The sequence below is a fragment of the Oncorhynchus mykiss genome, chromosome 3, assembly GCF_057628025.1.
Source record: "Oncorhynchus mykiss isolate SJ-2025 chromosome 3, ASM5762802v1, whole genome shotgun sequence".
NCBI lineage: Eukaryota > Metazoa > Chordata > Actinopteri > Salmoniformes > Salmonidae > Oncorhynchus > Oncorhynchus mykiss.
The window spans coordinates 30,893,102-30,917,500 of NC_143024.1; the positions used below are offsets into that span (position 1 = coordinate 30,893,102).

A 24,399-nucleotide genomic window follows, 5' to 3' on the forward strand; every position below is an offset into this window, starting at 1 on the left:
AAATCTTGTATCTATAAGTGTAGTTCTAAACACAGTAAGTGTACTTCTAAGCATGGTAAATGCAGTTTTAAACACAGTAAGTGTACTTCTAAACATGGCAAATGTAGTTCCAAACATAGTAAGTGTAGTTCTACATGTGGTAAACGTAGTTCTAAGCATAGTAAGTGTCGTTCTAAACATGGCTAATGTAGTTCTAAACATGGTAAGCGATGTAGTCAGAGTATAAAATGAGGTCAGCAGGTACCTGGTCTGAGGTGTCCAACAGTATCCGCTAGACTTCCTTTCCTCACTTTAGTGATGAAAGCACAAAGTCTACCAGATTCTGTCATCTTTCCACCCACCACCTATGAGGGAAGCAACACACATCAACATGTATAGTATTAGTATATATTATTATACTGTAATATAATCACACCCTCAGTATGGTGTAAGCAGCCTGGCAGGAAAGGAACATGGATGCACTGATCACTTTGTTTCATAGAAATATTTATTGTCCACGTTTGAAAATCCATGTGTGAATTCAATTCACAATTGGTAAAATGCAACCTGCAGATCTAGACCTAATTATAATGGCATATGTAGCCACATAGCGTCATTCTGCCCATATGGAGCTATTCTTGAACAGAGAAAGTAGGTACATGTTTAGTCAAAATGTACATCTCGTTTCATAATGATGAATGTCATTATTGTGTTGGAAACCTGGGGCCACCTCTCTCTGCATGGGGCTGGAACACTTGAGGCCTGGGGGGCCTATAGCAGGCCAGGGGACCCAGCTCTGCTCTACTCTGTAAGCCCCTGAACCGCTCTCCCTCCACAGGCATCAGACAAATAAAATCCCCTCTTAATGGCAGTTGAATGCCAACATACAAAGGAGCTTACGGAAGTCTTCTAAATGAAATGGCTTTATGTAACAGCCGGGCCAGAGAGAGCGAGAAAGGGACTGAGAGAGTGAGAGATAGAGATGTATTTATTTATTTTATTTCACCTTTATTTAACCAGGTAGGCAAGTTGAGAACAAGTTCTCATTTACAATTGCGACCTGGCCAAGATAAAGCAAAGCAGTTCGACACATACAACAACACAGAGTTACACATGGAGTAAAACACACATACAGTCAATAATACAGTAGAAACAAGTCTATATACGATGTGAGCAAATGAGGTGAGATAAGGCCATGGTGGAGAAGTAAATACAATATATCAAGTAAAACACTGGAATGGTAGATTTGCAATGGAAGAATGTGCAAAGTAGAAATAGAAATAATGGGGTGCAAAGGAGCAAAATAAATAAATACAGTAGGGGAAGAGGTAGTTGTTTGGGCTAAATTATAGATGGGCTATGTACAGGTGCAGTGATCTGTGAGCTGCTCTGACAGTTGGTGCTTAAAGCTAGTGAGGGAGATAAGTATTTCCAGTTTCAGAGATTTTTGTAGTTCGTTCCAGTCATTGGCAGCAGAGAACTGGAAGGAGAGGCAGCCAAAGGAAGAAATGGTTTTGGGGGTGACCAGAGAGATATACCTGCTGGAGCGCGTGCTACAGGTGGGTGCTGCTATGGTGACCAGCGAGCTGAGATAAGGGGGGACTTTACCTAGCAGGGTCTTGTAGATGACCTGGAGCTAGTGGGTTTGGCGATGAGTATGAAGCGAGGGCCAGCCAACGAGAGCGTACAGGTCGCAGTGGTGGGTATTATATAGGGCTTTGGTGACAAAACAGATGGCACTGTGATAGACTGTATCCAATTTATTGAGTAGGGTATTGGAGGCTATTTTGTAAATGACATCGCCGAAGTCGAGGATTGGTAGGATGGTCAGTTTTACGAGGGTATGTTTGGCAGCAAGTAAGGGATGCTTTGTTGTGAAATAGGAAGCCAATTCTAGATTTAACTTTGGATTGGAGACGTTTGATGTGAGTCTGGAAGGAGAGTTTACAGTCTAACCAGACACCTAGGTATTTGTAGTGGTCCACATATTCTAGATCGGAACCGTCCAGGGTGGTGATGCTAGTCGGGAGGGCGGGTGCGGGCAGCGAACGGTTGAAAAGCATGCATTTGGTTTTACTAGCGTTTAAAAACAGTTGGAGGCCACGGAAGGAGTTTTGTAGAACCATCCAGAGTAGTGATGCTGGATGGGCGGGCAGGTGCAGGCAGCGATCGCTTGAAGAGCATGCATTTGGTTTTAATTGTATTTAAGAGCAGTTAGTTAGTTAGTTAGAGAGAGAGAGAGACAAACAGACTGGCTGGTCACTGCTTGCTGCTGAGCGAGGAGAAACACATAGCGTACCGTACAGCACAAAGAGGCACTGACCAGGCACAAACATACCAATTCAGGAAGCTCATTCAATCACTAATTATTTTCCCATCTTGCCACTTTCCTTTTCTCTCCTGATGGCCTTACTGTTCTAGCTCACTGTTCTAGCTCTCACTGTTCTAGTTCTCACTTTCTAGTTCTCACTGTTCTAGCTCTCACTGTTCTAGCTCTCACTGTGCTAGTTCTCACTGTTCTAGCTCTCACTGTTCTAGTTCTCACTGTTCTAGCTCTCACTGTGCTAGCTCTCACTCTTCTAGCTCTCACTGTTCTAGCTCTCACTGTTCTAGCTCTCACTGTGCTAGCTCTCACTGTGCTTTGGCTAGCTGTGTGTGCTCAGCTCTTTAACCAGCCCACGCCGCACAGATTAGGTGGAGTAAGGAAAACCTAAGATACTTTTCATCAGAAAATCTACCCGTCTAATCATGATATACTGTAAATATGGGACATATGTTTAGTACAGTACTGTACATAATGGGGAATAAGCTGTACAATCCCAATGTTTCAGATGTGATCTCCCTATCTACAGTAAAGGGACATTGTCTCTGACTGAGCTTTTCAAATAGGCTTTTCTACATACATTTTTTTTCCAAATGGTATACTACTCCTTATATAGTGCACTACTACCAGTTCCCTGGTTAAAGGTAGCACACTGTATATGGAGTAGGTTGCAGTTTGGAACACAGAAAGTTTTTGAGAGATTTTGAGAGTATTTTTGCACTGAGCCAATGAATGTCGTTCATTAAAAAGGTTCAATGTGAGCATGTTTGGATACACAGTGTGCATCACAAATGACCCCCTATTCCCCATATAGTGTACTACTTTTGATGTACACTATATAGGGAATAGGGTGCCATTTGGAATACTGCCATGAACATAAAGTATTTGATATCAATATACAGCTCATTAATATTAATCAGGAAAATAATTAGCCACCAAATTAATATTAAATCATGAATAATACAATATCACTTCAAAAAACACATATCACTTCAAAATATATGTGCAGATAAAAATAGCCACAGCTGAAGGACAGTTTGTTAATGTCTTTTTAGCAACGTATTTTTCCTCAACCACAAAACCAGTTTACAACCAGAAAATGATGTCAATAATACATCATCTCACCGTTGCCGCTTGCTATAGACCCCATCTGCCCCCAGCTGTGCCCTCAACACCATATGTGAATTGATTGCCCCCCATCTATCTTCAGAGCTCGTGCTGCTAGGTGACCTAAACTGGGATATGCTTAACACCCCGGCCATCCTACAATCTAAGCTTGATGCCCTCAATCTCACACAACTTATCAATGAAACCACCAGGTACAACCCCAAATCTGTAAACACGGGCACCCTCATACATATCATCCTAACCAACTCGCCCTCCAAATACACCTCTGCTGTTTTCAACCAAGATCTCAGCGATTACTTCCTCATTGCCTGCATCCGTAATGGGTCTGCAGTCAAACGATCACCCCTCATCACTGTCAAACGTTCCCTAAAACACTTCAGCAAGCAGGCCTTTCTAATCGACCTGGCCAGGGTATCCTGGAAGGATATTGACCTCCTCCCGTCAGTGGAGGATGCCTGGTTATTCTTTAAAAGTGCCTTCCTCACCATCTTAAATAAGCATGCCCCATTCAAAAAAAGTTAGAACCAGGAACAGATATAGCCCTTGGTTCACAGACCTGACTGCCCTTGACCAGCACAAAAACATCCTGTGGCCTACTGCATTAGCCCCCGTGATATGCAACTTTTCAGGGAAGTTAGGAACCAATATACACAGGCAGTTAGGAAAGCTAAGGATAGCTTTCTCAAACAGAAATTTGCATCCTGTAGCACAAACTCCAAAAAGTTCTGGGACACTGTAAAGTCCATGGAGAATAAGAGCATCTCCTCCCAGCTGCCCACTGCTCTGAGGATAGGAAACACTGTCACCACTGATAAATCCACTATAATTGAGAATTTCAATAAGCATTTTTCGACAACTGGCCATGCTTTCCACCTGGCTACCCCAACCCCGGTCAACTGCCCGGCACCCCCCGCAGCAACTCGCCCAAGCCTCCCCCATTTCTCCCTCACCCAAATCAAGATAGCTGATGTTCTGAAAGAGCTGCAAAATATGGATCCCTACAAATCAGCCGGGCTAAACAATCTGGACCCTCTCTTTCTAAAATGATCTGCCGAAATTGTTACAACCCTTATTACTAGCCTGTTCAACCTCTCTTTTGTATCGTCTGAGATTCCCATAGATTGGAAAGCTGCCGCGATTATCCCCCTCTTCAAAGGGGGAGACACTCCAGACCCAAACTGCTACAGACCTATATCTATCCTAACTTGCCTTTCTAAGGTCTTCGAAAGCCAAGTTAACAAACAGATTACCGACCATTTTGAATCCCATGTACCTTCTCCGCTATGCAATCTGGTTTCAGAGCTGGTCATGGGTGCACCTCAGCCACGCTCAAGGTCCTAAACGATATCATAACCGCTATCGATAAGATACATTACTGTGCAGCCGTATTCATCGACCTGGCCAAGGCTTTCGACTCTGTCAATCAACCACATTCTTATCGGCAGACTAAACAGCCTTGGTTTCTCCAATGACTGCCTTGCCTGGTTCACCAACTACTTCTCTGATAGAGTTCAGTGTGTCAAATCGGAGGGCCTGTTGTCAGGACCTCTGGCAGTCTCTATGGGGGTGCCACAGGATTCAATTCTTGGGCCGACTCTCTTCTCTGTATACATCAATGATGTCGCTCTTAGTGCTGGTAATTCTCTGATCCACCTCTATACAGACGACACCATTCTGTAAACATCTGGCCCTTCTTTGGACACAAACCTCCAAACAATCTTCAATGCCATACAACACTCCTTCCGTGGCCTCCAACTGCTCTTAAACGCAAGTAAAACTAAATGCATGCTCTTTAACCGATCACTGCCCGCACCTGCCCGCTCATCCAACATCACTCCTCTGGACGGTTCAGACCTAGAATACTTGGACAACTACAAATACCTAGGTGTCTGGTTAGACTGTGAACTCTCCTTCCAGACTCACATTAAGCATCTCCAATCCAAAATTAAATCTAGAATCTGCTTCCTATTTCGCAACAAAGCATCCTTCACTCATGCTGCCAAACATACCCTTGTAAAACTGACCATCCTACCGATCCTCGACTTCGGCGATGTCATTTACAAAATAGCCTCCAACACTCTACTCAACAAATTGGATGCAGTCTATCACAGTGCCATCCGTTTTGTCACCAAAGCCTCATATACTACCCACCACTGCGACCTGTACGCTCTCGTTGGCTGGCCCTCGCTTCATACTCATCGCCAAACCCACTGGCTCCAGGTCATCTACAAGTCTCTGCTAGGTAAAGCCCCACCTTATCCCAGCTCACTGGTCACCATAGCAGCACCCACCCGTAGCACACGCTCCAGCAGGTATATGTCACTAGTCACCCCCAAAGCCAATTCCTACTTTGGCCACCTTTCCTTCCAGTTCTCTGCTGCCAATGACTGGAACGAACTGCAAAAATCACTAAAGCTGGATACTCATATCTCCCTCACTAGCTTTAAGCACCAGCTGTCAGAGCAGCTCACAGATCACTGCACCTGTACATAGCCCATCTGTAAATAGCCCATCCAACTTCCTCATCCTCATACTGTATTTATTTATTTATCTTGCTCCTTTGCAGTATCTCTACTTGCACATTCATCTTCTGCACATCAATCACTCCAGTGTCTAATTGGTATATTGTAATTTATTCGCCACCATGGCCTATTTATTGTCTTACCTCCCTTATTTACCTCATTTGCACTCACTGTATATAGATTTTCTTCAGTTGTATTATTGGCTGTATGTTTTGTTTCTTCCATGTGTAACTCTGTGTTGTCGAACTGCTTTGCTTTATTCTTGGCCAAGTCACAGTTGTAAATGAGAACTTGTTGTCAACTAGCCTACCTGGTTAATTAAAGGTGAAATATATATATTCTTAAACCATATACCAAATTATATCCGCTGCGTATACTCTTTAGCGAGGCCCAGATGGCAACATATTCCCTCTACATATGGAATAGGATACCATTTGGGAAGCAACCTTTGAATAGTGATGGACAGCTGTAATAACAAACAGCCTCTGACCATCAGGTCAGACTGGTCCTAGTAGATAGACAGAAGTCCAGACAGAGAGGTCAGACAGACGGGGCAGACGCACCTTCAGTCCCAGCAGTGCTCCTGAGTCTCGAGGTACACTTCCATCCTTCATCCGCTTGTTGAGCAGAATCCGCCCTATTAGGCGCTCCCCATCTTTGGAGGGCTGCCATGTCACTGGATGCTATAGGAACACACACAGCAACAACACACCTTGTGTTTTACAACTCATCCACACCAGATTCACTTCAATCCCTTTAAAAAGACTTCTTCAGAAAAGTGTGTATCATGTGAGGGGTGGGGGGTGAGGGTGGGGTATCAATTCATTTGACTTAATGAACGATCACACAAGCTCTGGCTAGTTATCTAATCTGGTGATTATAGCTCTGTCTCTATCCTTTCTATTTCAGATTATATAACCTGTCTTTTCTTTTGGGATTAGCCGGACTATCACAATTAGATATTAAAAGACATAATTCATCAAAATCTAAAAAAGATTTGTATCTATTGCATCACAGTTATGCGTACTGCAGTTGAAGGCAAAATGCTAAAACAACATGTACAATAACACAGCCCACCTTTTAAGCAGTGATTAGCTATGTCCATAAACATACTTCATGGAAGTACTTCAATCTGATTCAATGAAAATGAAAAATGCTGCACATCCAATGCCAGGCCTTGTGTGATCCTGCCAACAGGGAATAGGTAGAGTGCATTCAGCACAGCACCCCATGCAGGGTAAAATAGGCAAACCATCACGCCCTCCTAGTCACCGTAGAGCAGAGCAGAGGCTCCACACAAACCATCTGAGAAAACCTGCACTGTATCTAGAACATCTCACTGAAACTCATGCCTCATTGGCATCAAGTCCAGTTGAGTTTGGATGAGCGTAGATTTTGTCTGATGGTCTGTGAGGGAGGCCTTAGCTGAAGGCAGAGGGAGGTTAAGACTGCAGTCCACCACGCTCTGCCCTGCTACACACAGCACTACACCACTCTCTGCCCTGCTACACACAGCACTACACCACTCTCTGCCCTGCTACACACAGCACTACACCTCCACAATGGAGCAGGTAGAAGCAGATGAAGAAAACATGTATTACGCAACAACAACAAAAAGAGGTGAACCAAAGTAGGATTTATGGACGAAAACTCCCAAAAGCACAGCACAGCGCGATGATTAAGGCCAAGATGAAGAGAGACAAAAAAAAGATCACAACAAACATGACAGCGGAAGGGAAAAAAAGAAAAACTTAACTTTGTCTGTGCAAAAGAAATCCAATCGTCCCTGTTCTCAGTTCTAAGTGCTTGGTTTAGTTTTGGTATTGGACTGAGTGGAGATCTAGGGGGGATAATGACTTGACTAGGTAGTGTGCGTTGGGAGAGGAGGGGTCATTCCAGTGAGAGGTAGGTGTCGTTACCCTACTGTAGCGTTACTAAGATGGCCGCTACAGTAACAATAACAAAACAGACTGAGAGCAACTAGCAACATGCAACTAGAGGAGTGGACATTGCTGTGTGCCATGACAAAAAAGAGAGTTGTGTTTTATGGATCTTTATGCTGCCAGAGAGCAAACAGCAGAACAATAAAGAGGGGTTCCCCATCTCCTATTTCAGCAACACCCAGCAAGCTGCTGTCGAAATGAAATCAATCTGATCAAGTCCCCGGGATAATAATAAAGACGAAGTTCAAAGAAAAATCAATCAATTCAAATTTAAAAAAGAATAAACATGTCTACTATTTAACAATTAGTGACAGATAAAGACCGGAGGAGGTAGGTAAAGAAAAATAAAGAAAAAAGAACAAAATGCAGATCTTTTGGCTACACAGTCTCCAGTACCTTCTCACTATGGCTATGCTGATTGTCCTCGTTTAGGGTAGTGCTACTGCATGTGTCAACGCCAGAGTCTTTAACCTGGGGTTCGCACCATTCTGCGTCCTCTTCCAATGAGTGGCCCCCAAAGCGAACCATTTTCTTTTGCCTCTCAGATAAGGTGTTGTGTGTTGAGTCGGACAAAAATGCCTGCTCAATAGTTTTTCTTTTCCCCCTTTGACTGTCCCCTACAGGTGTGGGATAAAAAACAGAAAGAAAGAAGAAAACCCATGCGGAGGTGTAAATAAAACAAAGCAAACATGAAATGACAAAGGACTCGGAGAGGGGGAGGAAAGGGGAGGAGGAGGGGGGTTAGGGGCAGGGCTCCGCATGTCTCACCAAAGACATTGGGGAGGCCTCGCTGCTATGCCATGAAGCATGGTCCAACCAGTGGCCATCCAAATCTCCTGTGGGAGCCACACACACACACACACACACACACACACACACACACACACACACACACACACACACACACACACACACACACACACACACACACACACACACACACACAAGAGAAGACAGCGAGAGGAAAAGGTGAGGCCCACAGAACTCCAACGTACAGTGCTGACACACACACGCAGACACACACTCACAAGTGAACAACAATAGCTCCTGTGAAGAGAGTGGAAACATACAGTCCACATACAGTAAATTGGCCTCTCTGAAGTCAATACTGTGATGGTATACAGCACAGAGTACATGACCATGACTACTAACACACACATTCAGACAACACAAGCACAGACCATTTAGGTTGTGTTTAGTCTTGGAACAATTCTCATTGGTTGCAAGACCAAACCAGGCCCCACACTCTTGTTCATAAATCATTCAAACATGCTGCCAGTCAAACCTCTTTTCCAAGAGATTCTGTTGAAGCAAACTAGCCAAAGATATTGTTGTAACTCTCTGCAGTCTCTGCAGGAATTCACATTTTTCAAATGAAGATAGCGTCCTTGCGTCCTGCTATCTTAACAGCCTGGGTCTGGATCAGAGAGAGAGAAAGAGAGAGAGAGGTGCTTCTTGGGATGTAATATGTTTAACTGGGACAAAGATGGCAATGCCCCAGCAACCTTAACTAACCTCAATCTAAAGTGCACCAGGGAGAGCTTTTTAAGATGCTATCCCGATGACTGCCTTGCCCAGATCTGTACTGGAGGCATCAGTGGATGGGATGGATGGATACAGCCTTGAGAGATGGAGGCTGGGCAAATGGCTATTATGCCATTACATGTTCAGTTTTTCCCATATGTTTGTGTTGCTCAGACAGTAAAGTGAGTGAGTAGCAGTCATATTCCCTCAGCCTAGCAGGCCAGACAGGGACTTCAGCAGTCAGGGAGAGAGTTCATCTTTTTCTCTGTGTCTGTGCTCTGTGTGTGCACTTTTTCCAATAAGGCTCAGCCAGTCTTTCTGTCTGTAACCTGTCTGATGTGGGTCAGGGGGATCGATGGAGACTGGCTCCCTCAGACAAACCAAGAACTAGTCCCTGTAAACCCACATCTCTCTCTCTCTCTCTCTCTCTCTCTCTCTCTCTCTCTCCTCGGTCCTCCACTTCTCTCTCTCCTCCATCTATCCTCAACCCATCAGTCTCCTGATAGAGAGAACATCATCTTTAGATCCAACATAACTTCTGCACCTGCTTTCTAGAACGACGTCATGTTGTTATAGACTTCAGCGGCATTTCGTCTGGTTGATGATGGTGGGTGGTGGATGTGCAGAGTGAGAATGCAACAAACACTACAATGTGATGAAGAAGCTTGTAAAGCCAGCTAACTAAGAGAGTGAGAAGTAGTGAATGTTGAATGCGGGATGGGAGTCTTCACCGACAGGCTGAGGTGGCCCGTCGAGAGGATGAGTCACTCATTGGCCACTCATTTTACAACCCCAGAAGACAGAAATTCGGAAACATGAAGTGATTCATATTAAAAGCATACAGCGATGAAGTATGAGGTACGGCCAGCCACTTGCTCGCCCATTTTGTTACTATGGACCATTCAGGACACTGCATCTGTCTCAATTGCCGATTTGTCGATATATAGCTTGCCGTATGTTCAGTATGCACTGTAAAAATAAATAAAAAACAGGCTTTTTTGTTTACTCAACCTTTCAGTCAAAGTGTACGTTCCCATACGTCTGCAGGCACAGGTAAGGTTAAATAGAACCAGTGCATTTTTGCAACCCAAAGCTGCACGCATCATTTCCTTTGCATCACTTCCTGTGAAAAGAGAATAATCTAATGGAGCTATAAAGGACAGGTCTCCATAAAGCAGTTAGCCTGGTGAATACATAACTCAATCTGGGAGAAGTCAGGGAATTCAGTTGGAAGAATATAAAAATAGCTTTATGCTGCATATGTTGTTAGGGTTGGGGGTTTGGGTAGGATGGGAAGGGATGTTCTCTCAATATCTCTCTAAATGTAGAGCCTGGTCTGTAGCTTTACTCTAGGGTTGCTATCAAGAGTGTTGAGGATCACGTCGTTGGAAGCTGAGAAAACAGTAAATAATTTCTACATTAATATTAATGAATATTTTTCAAGGCTGGCAGAGACACTGAATGTCAGAGTAAGGTCAAGTCCTCTCCAAAACAACCAGCCATCCTCCCTTATCACTATCCTCCCTTATCACCATCCTCCCTTATCACCATCCTCCCTTATCACCATCCTCCCTTATCACCACCATCCCTCCACCCCTCCTCTGGTCCTATCACAAGCCCTCCATCCCTCCACCCCTCCCCTGGTCCTATCACAAGCTCTCCATTCCTTCACCCCTCCACTAGTCCTATCCCAAGCCCTCCATCCCTTCACCCCTCCACTAGTCCTATCACAAGCCCTCCATCCCTTTACTAGTCCTATCACAAGCCCTCCATCCCTTCACCCCTCCACTAGTCCTATCACAAGCCCTCCATCCCTTTACTAGTCCTATCACAAGCCCTCCATCCCTTCACCCATCCACTAGTCCTATCACAAGCCCTCCATCCCTTTACTAGTCCTATCACAAGCCCTCCATCCCTTCACCCCTCCACTAGTCCTATCACAAGCCCTCCATCCCTTCACCCCTCCACTAGTCCTATCACAAGCCCTCCATCCCTTTACTAGTCCTATCACAAGCCCTCCATCCCTTCACCCATCCACTAGTCCTATCACAAGCCCTCCATCCTTTCACCCCTCCACTAGTCCTATCACAAGCCCTCCATCCCTTCACCCCTCCACTAGTCCTATCACAAGCCCTCCATCCCTTCACCCCTCCACTAGTCCTATCACAAGCCCTCCATCCCTTTACTAGTCCTATCACAAGCCCTCCATCCCTTCACCCATCCACTAGTCCTATCACAAGCCCTCCATCCCTTCACCCATCCACTAGTCCTATCACAAGCTCTCCATCCTTTCACCCCTCCACTAGTCCTATCACAAGCCCTCCATCCCTTCACCCCTCCACTAGTCCTATCACAAGCCCTCCATCCCTTCACCCCTCCACTGGTCCTATCACAAGCCCTCCATCCCTTCACCCCTCCCCTGGTCCTATCACAAGCCCTCCATCCCTTCACCCCTCCCCTGGTCCTATCACAAGCCCTCCATCCCTTCACCCGTCCCTGTGGGTGCTAAAACCACTTACTGTATACAATTATGCCCAGTGATAAAACATTATGGAAGTCCCCAGATGGGCTGTGCCCTCCGTGACCCGCTGGAACCAACAGCTGACAACACTCAACACTGATTACCCTCCCTGCCACACACACACACACACACACACACACACACACACACACACACACACACACACACACACACACACACACACACACACACACACACACACACACACACACACACACACAGAGCTGTTGCTGCTGCCAGTCGCCATAAACACATTTTAGCATCGCTGCCTCTCCTCTCCCTGCCTCTCTTTGTTTCAGCTGCTGCAACCCAATGACTTTGCTATTGTGTCCATGATAGCCCCAAACAGCTTACGGCTTGCAATTCTAACAGTCACAGATGTTTAAATCCCATAGACATGATGAAATCATATTAACATGTTGAAATCCCATAGACATGATGAAATCATATTAACATGTTTAAATCCCATAGACATGATGAAATCATATTAACATGTTTAAATCCCATAGACATGATGAAATCATATTAACATGTTTAAATCCCATAGAGACATGATAAAATCATATTAACATGTTTAAATCCCATAGACATGATGAAATCATATTAACATGTTTAAATCCCATAGACATGATGAAATCATATTAACATGTTTAAATCCCATAGACATGATGAAATCATATTAACATGTTCAAATCCCATAGACATGTTGAAATCTCATGGACATGTTGAAATCACACATCTCTCCAGCTCATCTGAAGCCAACCACACACACACACACACACACACACACACACACACACACACACACACACACACACACACACACACAATCCACCGCCATACCCCTCAGATGGGGGCTGAGCTAAGCTACTGTTGTCCCAGTCTAGAGAATGTGGCCTCCCTCTGTTGCCTCCCTCTTCCTCCTGTTTTATTAACAGTGCCAATCACAATTAAGCCCTGATCCCTGGTGAGGACCGGTAAAACCTCAGCTGAGGGTGATTCAGCCAACAGGAAACTCATCACAGCCGTAAATTGTGAGCATCAGCAGTCTCCTCCCTCCCTCGTCCCTCCCTCCATCCCCGGCCCCCCCAGTTGGTTTCACTCGGTCCCGGCGCAGCAGGCGCGGGGACCCACCACCAAAGTGCTGATTCAGGGTTCCGGCAGTAGCACAACGTGGGGAGGAGACAGCGGAGAAAGAGTTCATTGCCAGCAGGCTCTCCATCACTTTGACAACTCAATAGAAACCAGTGTACACTATTAATTGGATCATTAATTATTGATGGTGTTTTTACTACAATTCGGGGGGGCGAGAGCAGTAAGAGAGAGAGAGAGAGAGACAAAGAGAGAGAGAGAGAGAGAGAGAGAGAGAGAGAGAGAGAGAGAGAGAGGTGAAACATTGTGTATGTTTAAACAGTATCCATGCTGTGAGGTAAAGGGAGCAGATTAGCTGTGTGATTTGTGTTTGTGGAACCAGATTGTCCAAAAACATCCAAGGTGGAGCAGGTTAAAGAGCTACAGAATCAATTATTATTTAGGACATTTGTTATTTTTTTCAATACTTAAAAATATAAAAAATAATAATCAATGTACTGTTATTACAATTTAGAAACACTATAACATTATTCATTTTTATGTCTGGCATTGAACATAAGAATGCCCTTTACTCAGCAGGGGGATGTTGGACTAGTCCTTGTCCTAAAAACTTACAGAACCAGACCAGAGATAGAGATGTAATGAGAATCTAGTCTGGTTTTATCACTAAACAGCATCCACCCCACCCACCCCCTTCACTCTCTCTCTCTTCTGCCCCCCCCCTCTCTCTCTCGCCCCCTCTCTCTCTCATTACTCTCCTTCTTTCTCTCTCTCTCCCCCTATCCCTCCCTGCCTCTCTCTCTCGGCGTCTCTCGTCTTTTCTAGTTTCTGTCCTGCTTGCGCTATCATGAGGTGGCATGTCATGAGATCAATACGGAGGAAAACAGAGTGAGAGGGACGTCACACTAAATCAGTCTCCCAGCCTCACTACCAACGAGCCAGCCAGGAGCAGCCAGGAGCTCAGGCCATTACTGATGGCACCTCCTCCCCTTCTCTCCCTCACTCACTCCTTCCCTCACCTCCCCCCTAGAACTCCAGAGTGCCCAGGGTCAGAGAGCACGGCCAAAGGTGAGCTTAGCCTGCCATAACACACCCATGTATTCACCTCACCCACCTCGAACTCCCTCCCTCCCTTCCTGGCCAGTCAAGCAGCTCACTGAGTGTATAACATAGCAGAGCAGACCATAGTGCTGCTGACTGGCCACAGATGGACAGAAGGTGCTTTCTGCCGTCTTTACTCTTTCCCTCAGCTTTCTCCCCCCTCGGCCCAAGCTATTGAATGTATGTTCTGCTTATCTGGTTATGGCTCGTCCTTCAGGCCAAACACCATTCCTATTGCTAATCATTGAGCGCTTGCTTACTATGCATGTTACATATGACAGACTCGGGACAGGGGTTTTAATGACAGACAGTATATACTGTAAGCCCCCTCCCCCCATACCTCCAAAATACAAAACCATACATCCTATACCTCAGAAGCTCACCTCCCTCGCCTCAGCAGTCCACATTCAAACTACTCTGTGACCCCACCACTACTGTGATCCTTCACATAACCTTCACAATACAATGCATCAATAATGGAGCCAGTCTGAGCTAACCTAGCCATGTGCTACTTCCCTCCCTGTGTGAGGAGAGAAAGTTACATAACACAGGGACTGGGGAATGTTGACTGCCTGTATTATCCTCATCCTCGTCCTCCTCTCCTCTTCACCTGTGAAGCAGCTCTGCGTTCCTCCCCTCATCCCCTGTCCTCTTTTCTCCTCTCCTCTTCTCTCTTGTTTTTTTCCTCCCTCTCATCTGTTTTTCCTGCTTTTGACGTTGCCAAGGTAAAAGCCCCCATAATTACAGATTTGACAACAAAATCAATTTGCAATTATGACGACTGTGGGCCTGCGTGGAGTGAGTCAAGTGGCACAACTCTTGAAGGATAGCTTTGGATGTTAATTCTGAACGAAAATGGGGTTTAATTCAATGTGTGTGTGTGTGTGTGTGTGTGTGTGTGTGTGTGTGTGTGTGTGTGTGTGTGTGTGTGTGTGTGTGTGTGTATGTGTGTGTATATGTGTGTGTGTGTGTGTGTGTGTGTGTGTGTGTGTATATGTGTGTGTGTGTGTGTGTGTGTGTGTGTGTGTGTGTGTGTGTGTGTGTGTGTGTGTGTGTGTGTGTGTGTCAATGGGAGTGTTTCGTTCAGAAGCAGGGGAATGAAAAACTACCCTTAGTCTATAACCATTGTCCTGCTGTAACAAACAAGTGGGAAGGCTACAGGATAGGGAACAGGGGATAGGGGAGAGTCTGTGTGTTGCTATTTAGCATGTAGTTGTCTGTAGGAGTAGTGGAGATCTGAAATACAGGCCTTAAACCCCTACAGATGCCATACAGTATAATACCTATCCTGTCCAAAATCATATCCTATGGTGTTGAGGGGAAACTGACATGATGAGGTTGATTCATGTTGATATATCAAATTTACATAAGTATTCAGACCATTTACTCAGTACTTTGTTGAAGCACTTTTGGCAGCGGTTACAGTCTCGAGTCTTCTTTGGTATGATTCTAAAAACTTGGCAGACCTGTATTTGGGGAGTTTCCCCCATTCTTCCCTGCAAATACTCGCAAGGTTGGTCAGGTTGGATGGCGAGCGTCGCTGCACGGCTATTTTTAGGTCTCTCCAGAGATGTTCGTTCGGGTTCAAGTCTGGGCTCTGGCTGGGCCACTCAAGGGCATTCAGAGACTTTTCCCAAAGCCACTCCTGTGTCATGACGTTGCCCTCTTTGGGTACAGCAAGCCCCAACCCCCTCTCCCTGCCTCCTACAACTAGGCTATTGTGGTCAGAGAGATCGTAAATTCCAGGAAGATCCTGCCTCATGGCAGTATAGAGACAGAGTGAAGTTTCATAGAGAACAAAGGAATTTCTTACACCTCACAGAACTTGAGGTCCGAACAACATTTATGTTCCGGAGAAGGTATAAAAGATCGGTGAAGAATCCAGCTACGAACTGGTCCATTTGGTACAAGTTTGTAAAACTCATGAGAGACGGTGCGGCCATATTACCATAACGCTGTTTATATAATAGCCTCAGATATGAGATTTACATATAATTGTTGTATAAGATGAATGAGTGAGGATGATACTGTTTGTAAAATTGTGTAATGTGATTTTGGACTGTTTAATGAAGGAAACTCCAATTCCCTTTTGAGTTTAACGAAATCAGAGGACCGCCCATGAGCCCAGTTAGGGTCAGGCATCCTGGGACAGGCCCTTTTCTGCAACTCCTGAATAAAACCCCAACTTTGACAAGTTCTCAACTAGGACAAAGGTTGAGACGATTGCTGAATCTTTTAACCATACCACGTGGTTAAACTCTTAGACTATCGATACCGACAGAATAAGAACAAGTCTTTGATATTAATTACTAGTCTGAGAGAGAGAGAGAGAGAGAGAGAGAGAGAGAGAGAGAGAGGACGGAAACTCTCCAACATAAACTTTTCAGCAGAGACCCCGACGACACACTGAGCGTAAATATATTTATTGATTGCAATTGTTCCCAAATGAGTGAGCGTTCATGTGCAAAGGATTAGCATTTCAATTGTTATAATTATCAACGGTGTGTTGTCTTCTCAGTCGACCCCCACTTCCCTTTTGTCTAACAAGCCGCCATGCCGGTTTAGCCCACTAGGGCACATTCCCCTATCACTTCTTGTAACCATATGTACTTTGTTTGTTTGTTTATGCATTTCTGTGAATTACTTAGTTAGTAAATAAATGATTTCAGACAATTGATGTATGGATGACTCATCGTGAAGACTGGGTTCGTGCAGATAACCAACAATTTACGACGTTTGGAATGAGACTAGCGTGAGGTAAAGTAAATAATACATTAATTAGAAGACTAATTGATCAGATAAAATATCTGAAAAGTTATATTAGGAAATTATAACTTTGTAATCTGAATATTTTCCTTGGTGCCCCGACTTCCTAGTTAATTACAGTTACATGATTAATCAGTTTAATCGCGTAATACTAATTACAGAGAATCTTTGATAAAAACTAAAAGTCTTCATTTAATGATAGTAAAGACATGACACCTGCTTTGGCTTGGTTGTGTGCTTAAGGTCGTTGTCGTGTTGGAAGGTGAACCTTCACCCCAGTCTGAGGTCCCGAGCACTCTGGAGCAGGTTTACATCAAGGATCTCTCTGTACTTCGCTCCGACCATCTTTCCCTCGATCCTGACTAGTCTCCCAGTCTCTGCCGATGAAAAACATCCCACAGCATGATGCTGCCACCACCATGCTTCACCGTAGGGATGGTGCCAGGTTTTCTCCAGACGTGACACTTGGCTTTCAGGCCAAAGAGTTCAATCTTGGTTTCATCAGACCAGGGAATATTGTTTCTCATGGTCTGAGAGTCCTTTAGGTGCCTTTTGGCAAACTCCAAGCGAGCTGTCATGTGCCATTTACTGAGGAGTGGCTTCCATCTCGCCACTCTACTATAAAGGCCTGATTGGTGGAGTGCTGCAGAGAAGGTTTCTGGAAGGTTCTCCCATCTCCCCCGAAGAACTCCGGAGCTCTGGGAGAGTGGCCATTAGGTTCTTGGTCACCTCCCTGACCGATTCAATCGGAGGTGTAGCTGTGGATGTATTTCAAGGCCTACCTTCAAACTCAGTGCCTCTTTGCTTGACATCATGGGAAAATCAAAAGAAATCAGCCAAGACCTCAGAAAAAAATTGTAGACCTCCACAAGTCTGGTTCATCCTTGGGAGCAATTTCCAAACGCCTGAAGGTACCACGTTCATCTGTACAAAAAATAGTATGCAAGTATAAACACCATGGGACCACGCAGCCATCATACCGCTCAGGAAGGAGACGCATTATATCTCCTAGAGATTAATGTACTTTGGTGCAAAAAGTGCTAATTAATCGCAGAACAACAGCAAAGGACCTTCTGAAGATGCTGGTAGAAACAGGTACAAAAGTAACTATATCCACAGTAAAATGAGTCCTATATCGACATAACCTGAAAGGCCGCTCAGCAAGGAAGAAGCCACTGCTCCAAAACCACCATAAAAAGCTAAACTACGGTTTGCAACTGCACATGGGGACAAATATCGTACTTTTTAGAGAAATGCCCTTTGGTCTGATGAAACAAAAATAGAACTGTTTGGCCATAATGACCATTGTTATGTTTTGAGGAAAAGGGGGGAGGCTTGCAAGCCGAAGAACACCATCCCAACCGTGAAGCACGGGGGTGGCAGCATCATGTTGTGGGGGTGCTTTGCTGCAGGAGGGACTGGTGTACTTCACAAAATAGATGGCATCATGAGGAGGGAAATTATGTGGATATATTGAAGCAACATCTCAAGACATCAGTCAGGAAGTTAAAGCTTGGTCGCAAATGGACAATGACCCCAAGCATACTTCCAGAGTTGTGGCAAAATGGCTTAAGGACAACAAAGTCAAGGTATTGGATTGGCCATCACAAAGCCCTGACCTCAATCCTATACGAAATTTGTTGGCAGAACTGAAAAAGCGTGTGCGAGCGAGGAGGCCTACAAACCTGACTCAGTTACACCAGCTCTGTGAGGAGGAATGGGCCAAAATTCACCCAACTTATTGTGGGAAGCTTGTGGAAGGCTACCTGAAACGTTTGACCCAAGTTAAGCAATTTAAAGGCAACGCTACCAAATACTCATTGAGTGTATGTAGACTTCTGACCCACTGGGAATGTGATGAAAGAAATAAAAGCTGAAATAAATAATTCTCTATACTATTATCCTGACATTTCACATTCTTAAAATAAAGTGGTGATCCTAACTGACCTAAGACAGGGACATTTTACTCTGATTAAATGTCAGGAATTGTGAAAAACTGGCTTAAATGTATTTGGCTAAGGTGTATGTAAACTTCCGACTTCAACTATATCTGTTTTTTATTTTTAATACACTTGCCAAAATAAATAAAAACCTGTTTTCACATTGTTATTATGGGGTATTGTGTGTAGATTTTAGGATAAGGCTGTAACGTGACAAAATGTGGAAATGGGAAGGGGTCTGAATACTTTCCGAATGCACTGCATTATTCGATATGTGCAGCTTTATATCTGATAGCAGCTAATGGGGATCCATAATAAAAACACATACAAATAAGAACTATGACTGTTTCACTTTCAAGCTATGTGAAAGGGACCGTGTAGAGGGACTAACTCACATCAGTCAGTCCTTCACAGTCATCCAAAGGAGACAGAGACTGCACACAGGGAAGTAAACCCTTGAGTGTAGATGTGCCATACAGTCTTTAGAGGGGAATCTATATAGGTCACTCCTCAGAAACAGCTCTACAAACACTTAAAAACGCCTTTGGAAGCTGTCTGCCTTTTCAAAGGACTAATATGGAAACCACAAAGCCAGCCTGCCGCCCGTATGGCAATGCTTTCAGCACGGTGACCGCTCCTCTGCCGGCCCAGACCTAATCTCTCTCTCTCTCTCTTTCCCTCTATCTGGGACGTTGTTAGTGTCCTTAACATTATGACATCACCAGAGGGCGAGAGTGGTTCGATCGTTGTGGTAACAGTAGTATGAGATGAATGTTTATAACCTTATAATACATAACTATCTATTGCCTACATCTAGAGTAGAGAAAGGTAGTAGTTAGTGTCATGATGTTGCCCTGTTGGTGAGGTTTATGGCCCGCATAAATACTTTCCCCCCTTTTCTCTCTCTACTCTACAGATTGGACTCTTGGAAAGCCCTTTGTTAACATAGAGAGAGTCTGGTAACATCAAGAGGTTGGGAACGGAACCATATTTCGGTAATCCAACCAGTTGAAAATATCCGTTGGTACTTAAAGATTATGATATCAGATCAGTTGTCATCTGAGACATTATTACTGATGATAGGACGATATAAAGTGTATCTTGGGAAGTCTATCACATTCACATGGAATTGTTGTGCAATTTAAATGTTTAAATATGAAACTATTTACATGATTAGTTTAATCAGGTAATATTAATTACAGATAATTGATTTGATAAAATAGCATGTCATATATAACTTAATCCATAGTAAATACACAACAATAAGGACTAGGAGTTAGGGACTAGAGGCTAGAATCTAGAAGTAAGCCATTCAAAAAACATTTCATCTTCAAACTTCCACTCTGCCCAGCCCAGCTCACGACTCCACTCCACTGTCTACTCCAATCCCATCCCGTGCTCCCTGGCTGATCCAACGGAGTTGATTTGTCGTGCAGGGGGAATCCTACTGGCTTCACAAGTAGCCTGATCTCGCGGATTTATCAGTGCAAGGAACCTTTCATGTTAGCGTGCAAGATCACGCGGCTTGCGAGGCTAGAATCCTACAGGGAGAAACCCTAATTATTCTACCACTTAATTGCATTTGCCGTACCTTCATTAATTAATATGCACGACTGATGACATTGTTCAGCCAGAGGCCGTTCAAAAGCAGCATCACAGACTAACCCACAGACACAGACAGACTGACTCCCTATAGGCTGAATGACTGGAACAGCACATCACCTCTGGCCCTGATCCTATTGGAGTGAGCCGCCCAATACGCACAAACACACACACGCACGCACACACACACTTTGGGACAGTTTGTGTGTGTGTGTGTGTGTTTGTGTGTATGTGTGTGAAACAAGTGTGTGTGTTTGTGTGTATGAGTGTGTGCGTGCGTACCTGTAACACTGTAAAAGTACAGTATCAGACTACAATTACATATATCATTACCTTCCTTCCTTCTCTCTCTCTCTCTCTCTCTCTTTCTCCACTCTCTCCCCACGCTCTCTCTCTCCCTCCCCTCTCTCCTCTCCTCCCCTCTCTCCTCTCCTCTCCTCGCTCTCTGCTGGCTCTCTCTCTCCCTCCTCCCTGGCCCCTCCTCTCCTCTCTCCATATTTTTATTTTTCTCTCTCCCACCCCCTCTCGTCACTCCTCTCGCTATCTCTCGAGCTCTCCCTCTATCTGTGTTATATAATATAGAGTCCATTACATCAGATTGAATGTGTGAAACAGAAGTGGTAGCCAGGCCCTGCAATGTGTGCTACAGGAGGACAGAGACAGGATAAGGTATCTAAAGCAGCAGCCCAACACACACACACACTCTTGCATTGACATTTACACACATCTGGCCAAGCCCTGTCGACATAATAAGCTCCCTCCACACAGTTGCTGTACAGTGTAGAATAGACTTGACACACACACACACACACACACAAAACAGGTCAGATCACGTAACAAAGACACAGACAGACCATAGACTGTGAGGGAATAAAAGGTTAGTTTTTAAGCGACGGCTCATTAATAAGATCAAATTCCTATCATAATCGACATATCATATTATTATGAATGAGACCACGAGGCCTACATTAAAACACATTAGTTATGCAAGCCTGACAATACAGAACATATACAGAACATGTGGTATTGTTTTCATGGATAAATGTTGTAGTTTCCTTCATATAATTAAGGGCGACTGAGAAGAGAGTTGTGATGGTCTGGTGCTCATTAGTCATCAATGGCACTCAGTCCTCTGTACTGAACATATGGAGCTAGCAGACTACTGTCGTACCACTAACTCACTGAATATGGAACAGTGGTAATTAGTCAATAAACATGTTCAACATGAGCTGACAGTGACACTGAATACACTTCCCAATGAATAATGCAAAAGTGATTTGACTATCCCTGACATAACACAGTGCTTCCCAAATGGCACTCTATTCCCTATATGGTGCATGACTTTTGGCCAGACCCAAAAATATATTCCCTATATAGAGCAATTCTATATAGGGAATAGGTTGCCTTTTCAGATTTTCCCCTAGTAAAAGAGAGTGCCCTATAAAGTAGTGCACTATAGGGAATAGGTTGCCTATTCAGATTGCCCCCCTAGTGTACAGTATGAGAGTAGAACGAGAGAGAGCAGGAGGAAGAGTGTTCCTACCTTTCTCACTGACAGACTCACTCTCTATCTCCACGTCCTCACAGCTGGTGTACTCCGGCGTGGTGGCCAGTTCCTCCTCCGAGCTGCTCAGGGACACTTGCCGCATCTTACCCCCCTTTTTGGTTTTGTGGGGCTTTGGTGGCGGCGGCCTGATGGACTCGGACTGGTCAGAGCTCAGAGAGTCGTTCCTCAACATGGTGTCCATCTTCTCCCTCTTGGTCTTCCTGACTGCAGAGCTGGGGTCTAGATAATCATGACCCCTGAACCCTATTGGCTCCCCTGGCCCCCGCCTCATGTCCCCTGACCTGTCCCCCAGCACGGGGCTGCGGTGTGGGGTGGGGGGGCTGTGGTTGGAGGTCCGGGGGTGGCCTCCAGGGGTGGGGGAGTTTCTGTCCATGGAGTAGGAGCGTTGGCCCACCATGGGCGGCCGGCGCTCGGTCAGGTGCTGTCTGGACAGGCGGATTGGTCCCTGGGGCTCGTCCTGCTCCGTGTAGGCCAGAGACACATCACTGTGGCGCCTCTCGTGCCTGGCCCGGCCCACCTCAGCATGCATCCTCATCTGCTCCTCGTAGGGCTGGGGCTTGACGGGGTAACGGGCCAGGTTGGGGTCGGAGCGGTAGCGTGTCTGGTACTCCTCCTGGCGCTGGCGCTGCAGCTCGTACTCATTGGGCTGCCCGTCTAGAGGGTAGGGCCCGTCTAGAGGGTAGGGCCCGTCCTGGTCCAGAGGGTAGTCCTCATGGGAGCGCCAGCGGCCACGTCCACCACGGTACTCCCCCCGCGCTGCCTCAGCGTCTTGGTACCTCCGTGGGGCCCCACGCCGAGGGTCCCCATCCCCGTAGTCGGACGGTGATCTGGGCATGGTGCCGTCCCCCGGGGCATACTGACCCCGCTCCTCCCTTTGGTCGTATCTTTGGTTTGGATCCCTGGATGCTGATGGGCTTCGTTTCCTGTCCGTCAAAGAAAAAAACTTGTTAGTCAGAGGGTCAAGTAGGAAAGAAAATTATCTTAGTCAGAAGAGGGTTTTAAAAGGCTGTATAAAAACTCTCACTGATGCTTAGGATGAAAGATCTACAGGGCTTTCTGCTGAGCTTACCTGCCTTTTAAACCCACTCAAAAACAGCAGTTCCCTAGAAAGGGTAACCACCAGTGTGTGTGTGTGTGTGTGTGTGTGTGTGTGTGTGTGTGTGTGTGTGTGTGTGTGTGTGTACTCCACACTGCGTGGGCCTCATAGACTGCTGATGAAAGGCATAGCTAGCTGTCACATAGCTGGAGCTGGGGGTTTGGAGCTGGGGGTTTGGGAAGAAGACTCCTGCACTTCTTTGACTCTCTTCACTAAAAATATATCTAGGAGTACTAAGATGGCAGCCAGACCCAAAGACAAGATATCTCTGAAAAGGCAAGGCGCTTTTCAGAAACCAAGCAGCCTTAAAAAGTCTCAAAACAGGAAATAGTTTCACCATCAGAACTGATGTTATTCCTGTAATGAGTCAAAGTCTGTACAAATACATTCAACATTCTACCTGTACACTATTATCTATTGATCTATAATATGTTTCATTTCCTCTTGGTTACTATGTGGATACTATAGGTCATCTTTCATCTTCATGTTCATTCTATCTGATTACTGTGTTGGTGTAAAGCGGATAAATTATGATTATTGCAATGCATTTCAAACAGCTAGATGGCACATGATTAACAGCAGACGTTGCTTGAGTATGGCCCGTTCATGTTTTCAAATTAAAAGCATGTGTGTGTATGTGTGTGTGTGTGTGTGTGTGTGTGTGTGTGTGCGCGCACATACGTATGTGTGCGAGAGAGAGAGAAAAAGAAAGAGAAAGAGAGTCAAAGAGAGAGAGAGAGTCTGTGCTATGATAAATTACACTGTTCCCCAGCGTTGGGATGTGCTGTCTGTTGTCTGGAGAGGGAGAGGGAGGGGCCAGGCATTTGGGAGGAAGGTGTCTGTGGTGTGTGTAGATTAGCCAGTAATAATGTGCCTAAATTAGGAAAATGCTGGGAAAAGGGGATTATTAACAATCTCATTTCAAACCGAGTAGGACGAGTAGGACGAGTAAGACGAGTAGGAGAGGAGGAAAGGAAGAAAGGAGAACAAGAGGGGAGGAGAGAAGGAAAGGAGGAGAGGGGTAATGGAGGAGAAGAGGAGAGACTTCTTCCCTAATTATATCGGCCCCCTCCATCCCCATGGAAAACCACTGCTCTGCTCCACACACAGCCAGTAGAGTCACATAGACATATATAACTAGCCTTCTGTAGTCGCTGCACTGAGCTAGAATACTGTGAAGCCAGGAAGAAGAGCAGGATCATACGAAACACTTTTTAAGTCTCAACTACTGTATTCACACCTGAACTGGACTCACACCAGTACTGCACTGTTCCAAGAATATTGTCCGACCAGAC

The 24,399-nt window shown here is 45.1% G+C and overlaps 1 protein-coding gene across 47 annotated transcripts in view; it reads right to left on the reverse strand.

The window, feature by feature from the left end:
* The window catches only part of rims2a (regulating synaptic membrane exocytosis 2a), a 247,315-nt gene that overhangs the window by 114,610 nt on the left and 108,306 nt on the right, over positions 1–24,399 (reverse strand). For 40 of the 47 annotated variants that reach the window (XM_090227800.1, XM_090227790.1, XM_090227688.1 and 37 more), the window contains 4 exons: positions 21,985–22,931; positions 8,664–8,731; positions 6,516–6,635; positions 245–344 (listed from right to left, as the gene is read on the reverse strand). In XM_090227800.1, coding sequence (XP_090083926.1) covers positions 245–344; positions 6,516–6,635; positions 8,664–8,731; positions 21,985–22,931 — 1,235 coding nt within the window. Of the gene's footprint in view, positions 1–244; positions 345–6,515; positions 6,636–8,291; positions 8,513–8,663; positions 8,732–21,984; positions 22,932–24,399 lie in introns of all 47 variants that reach the window. The other 7 variants (XM_090227805.1, XM_090227695.1, XM_090227752.1 and 4 more) reach the window with 2 other exon arrangements.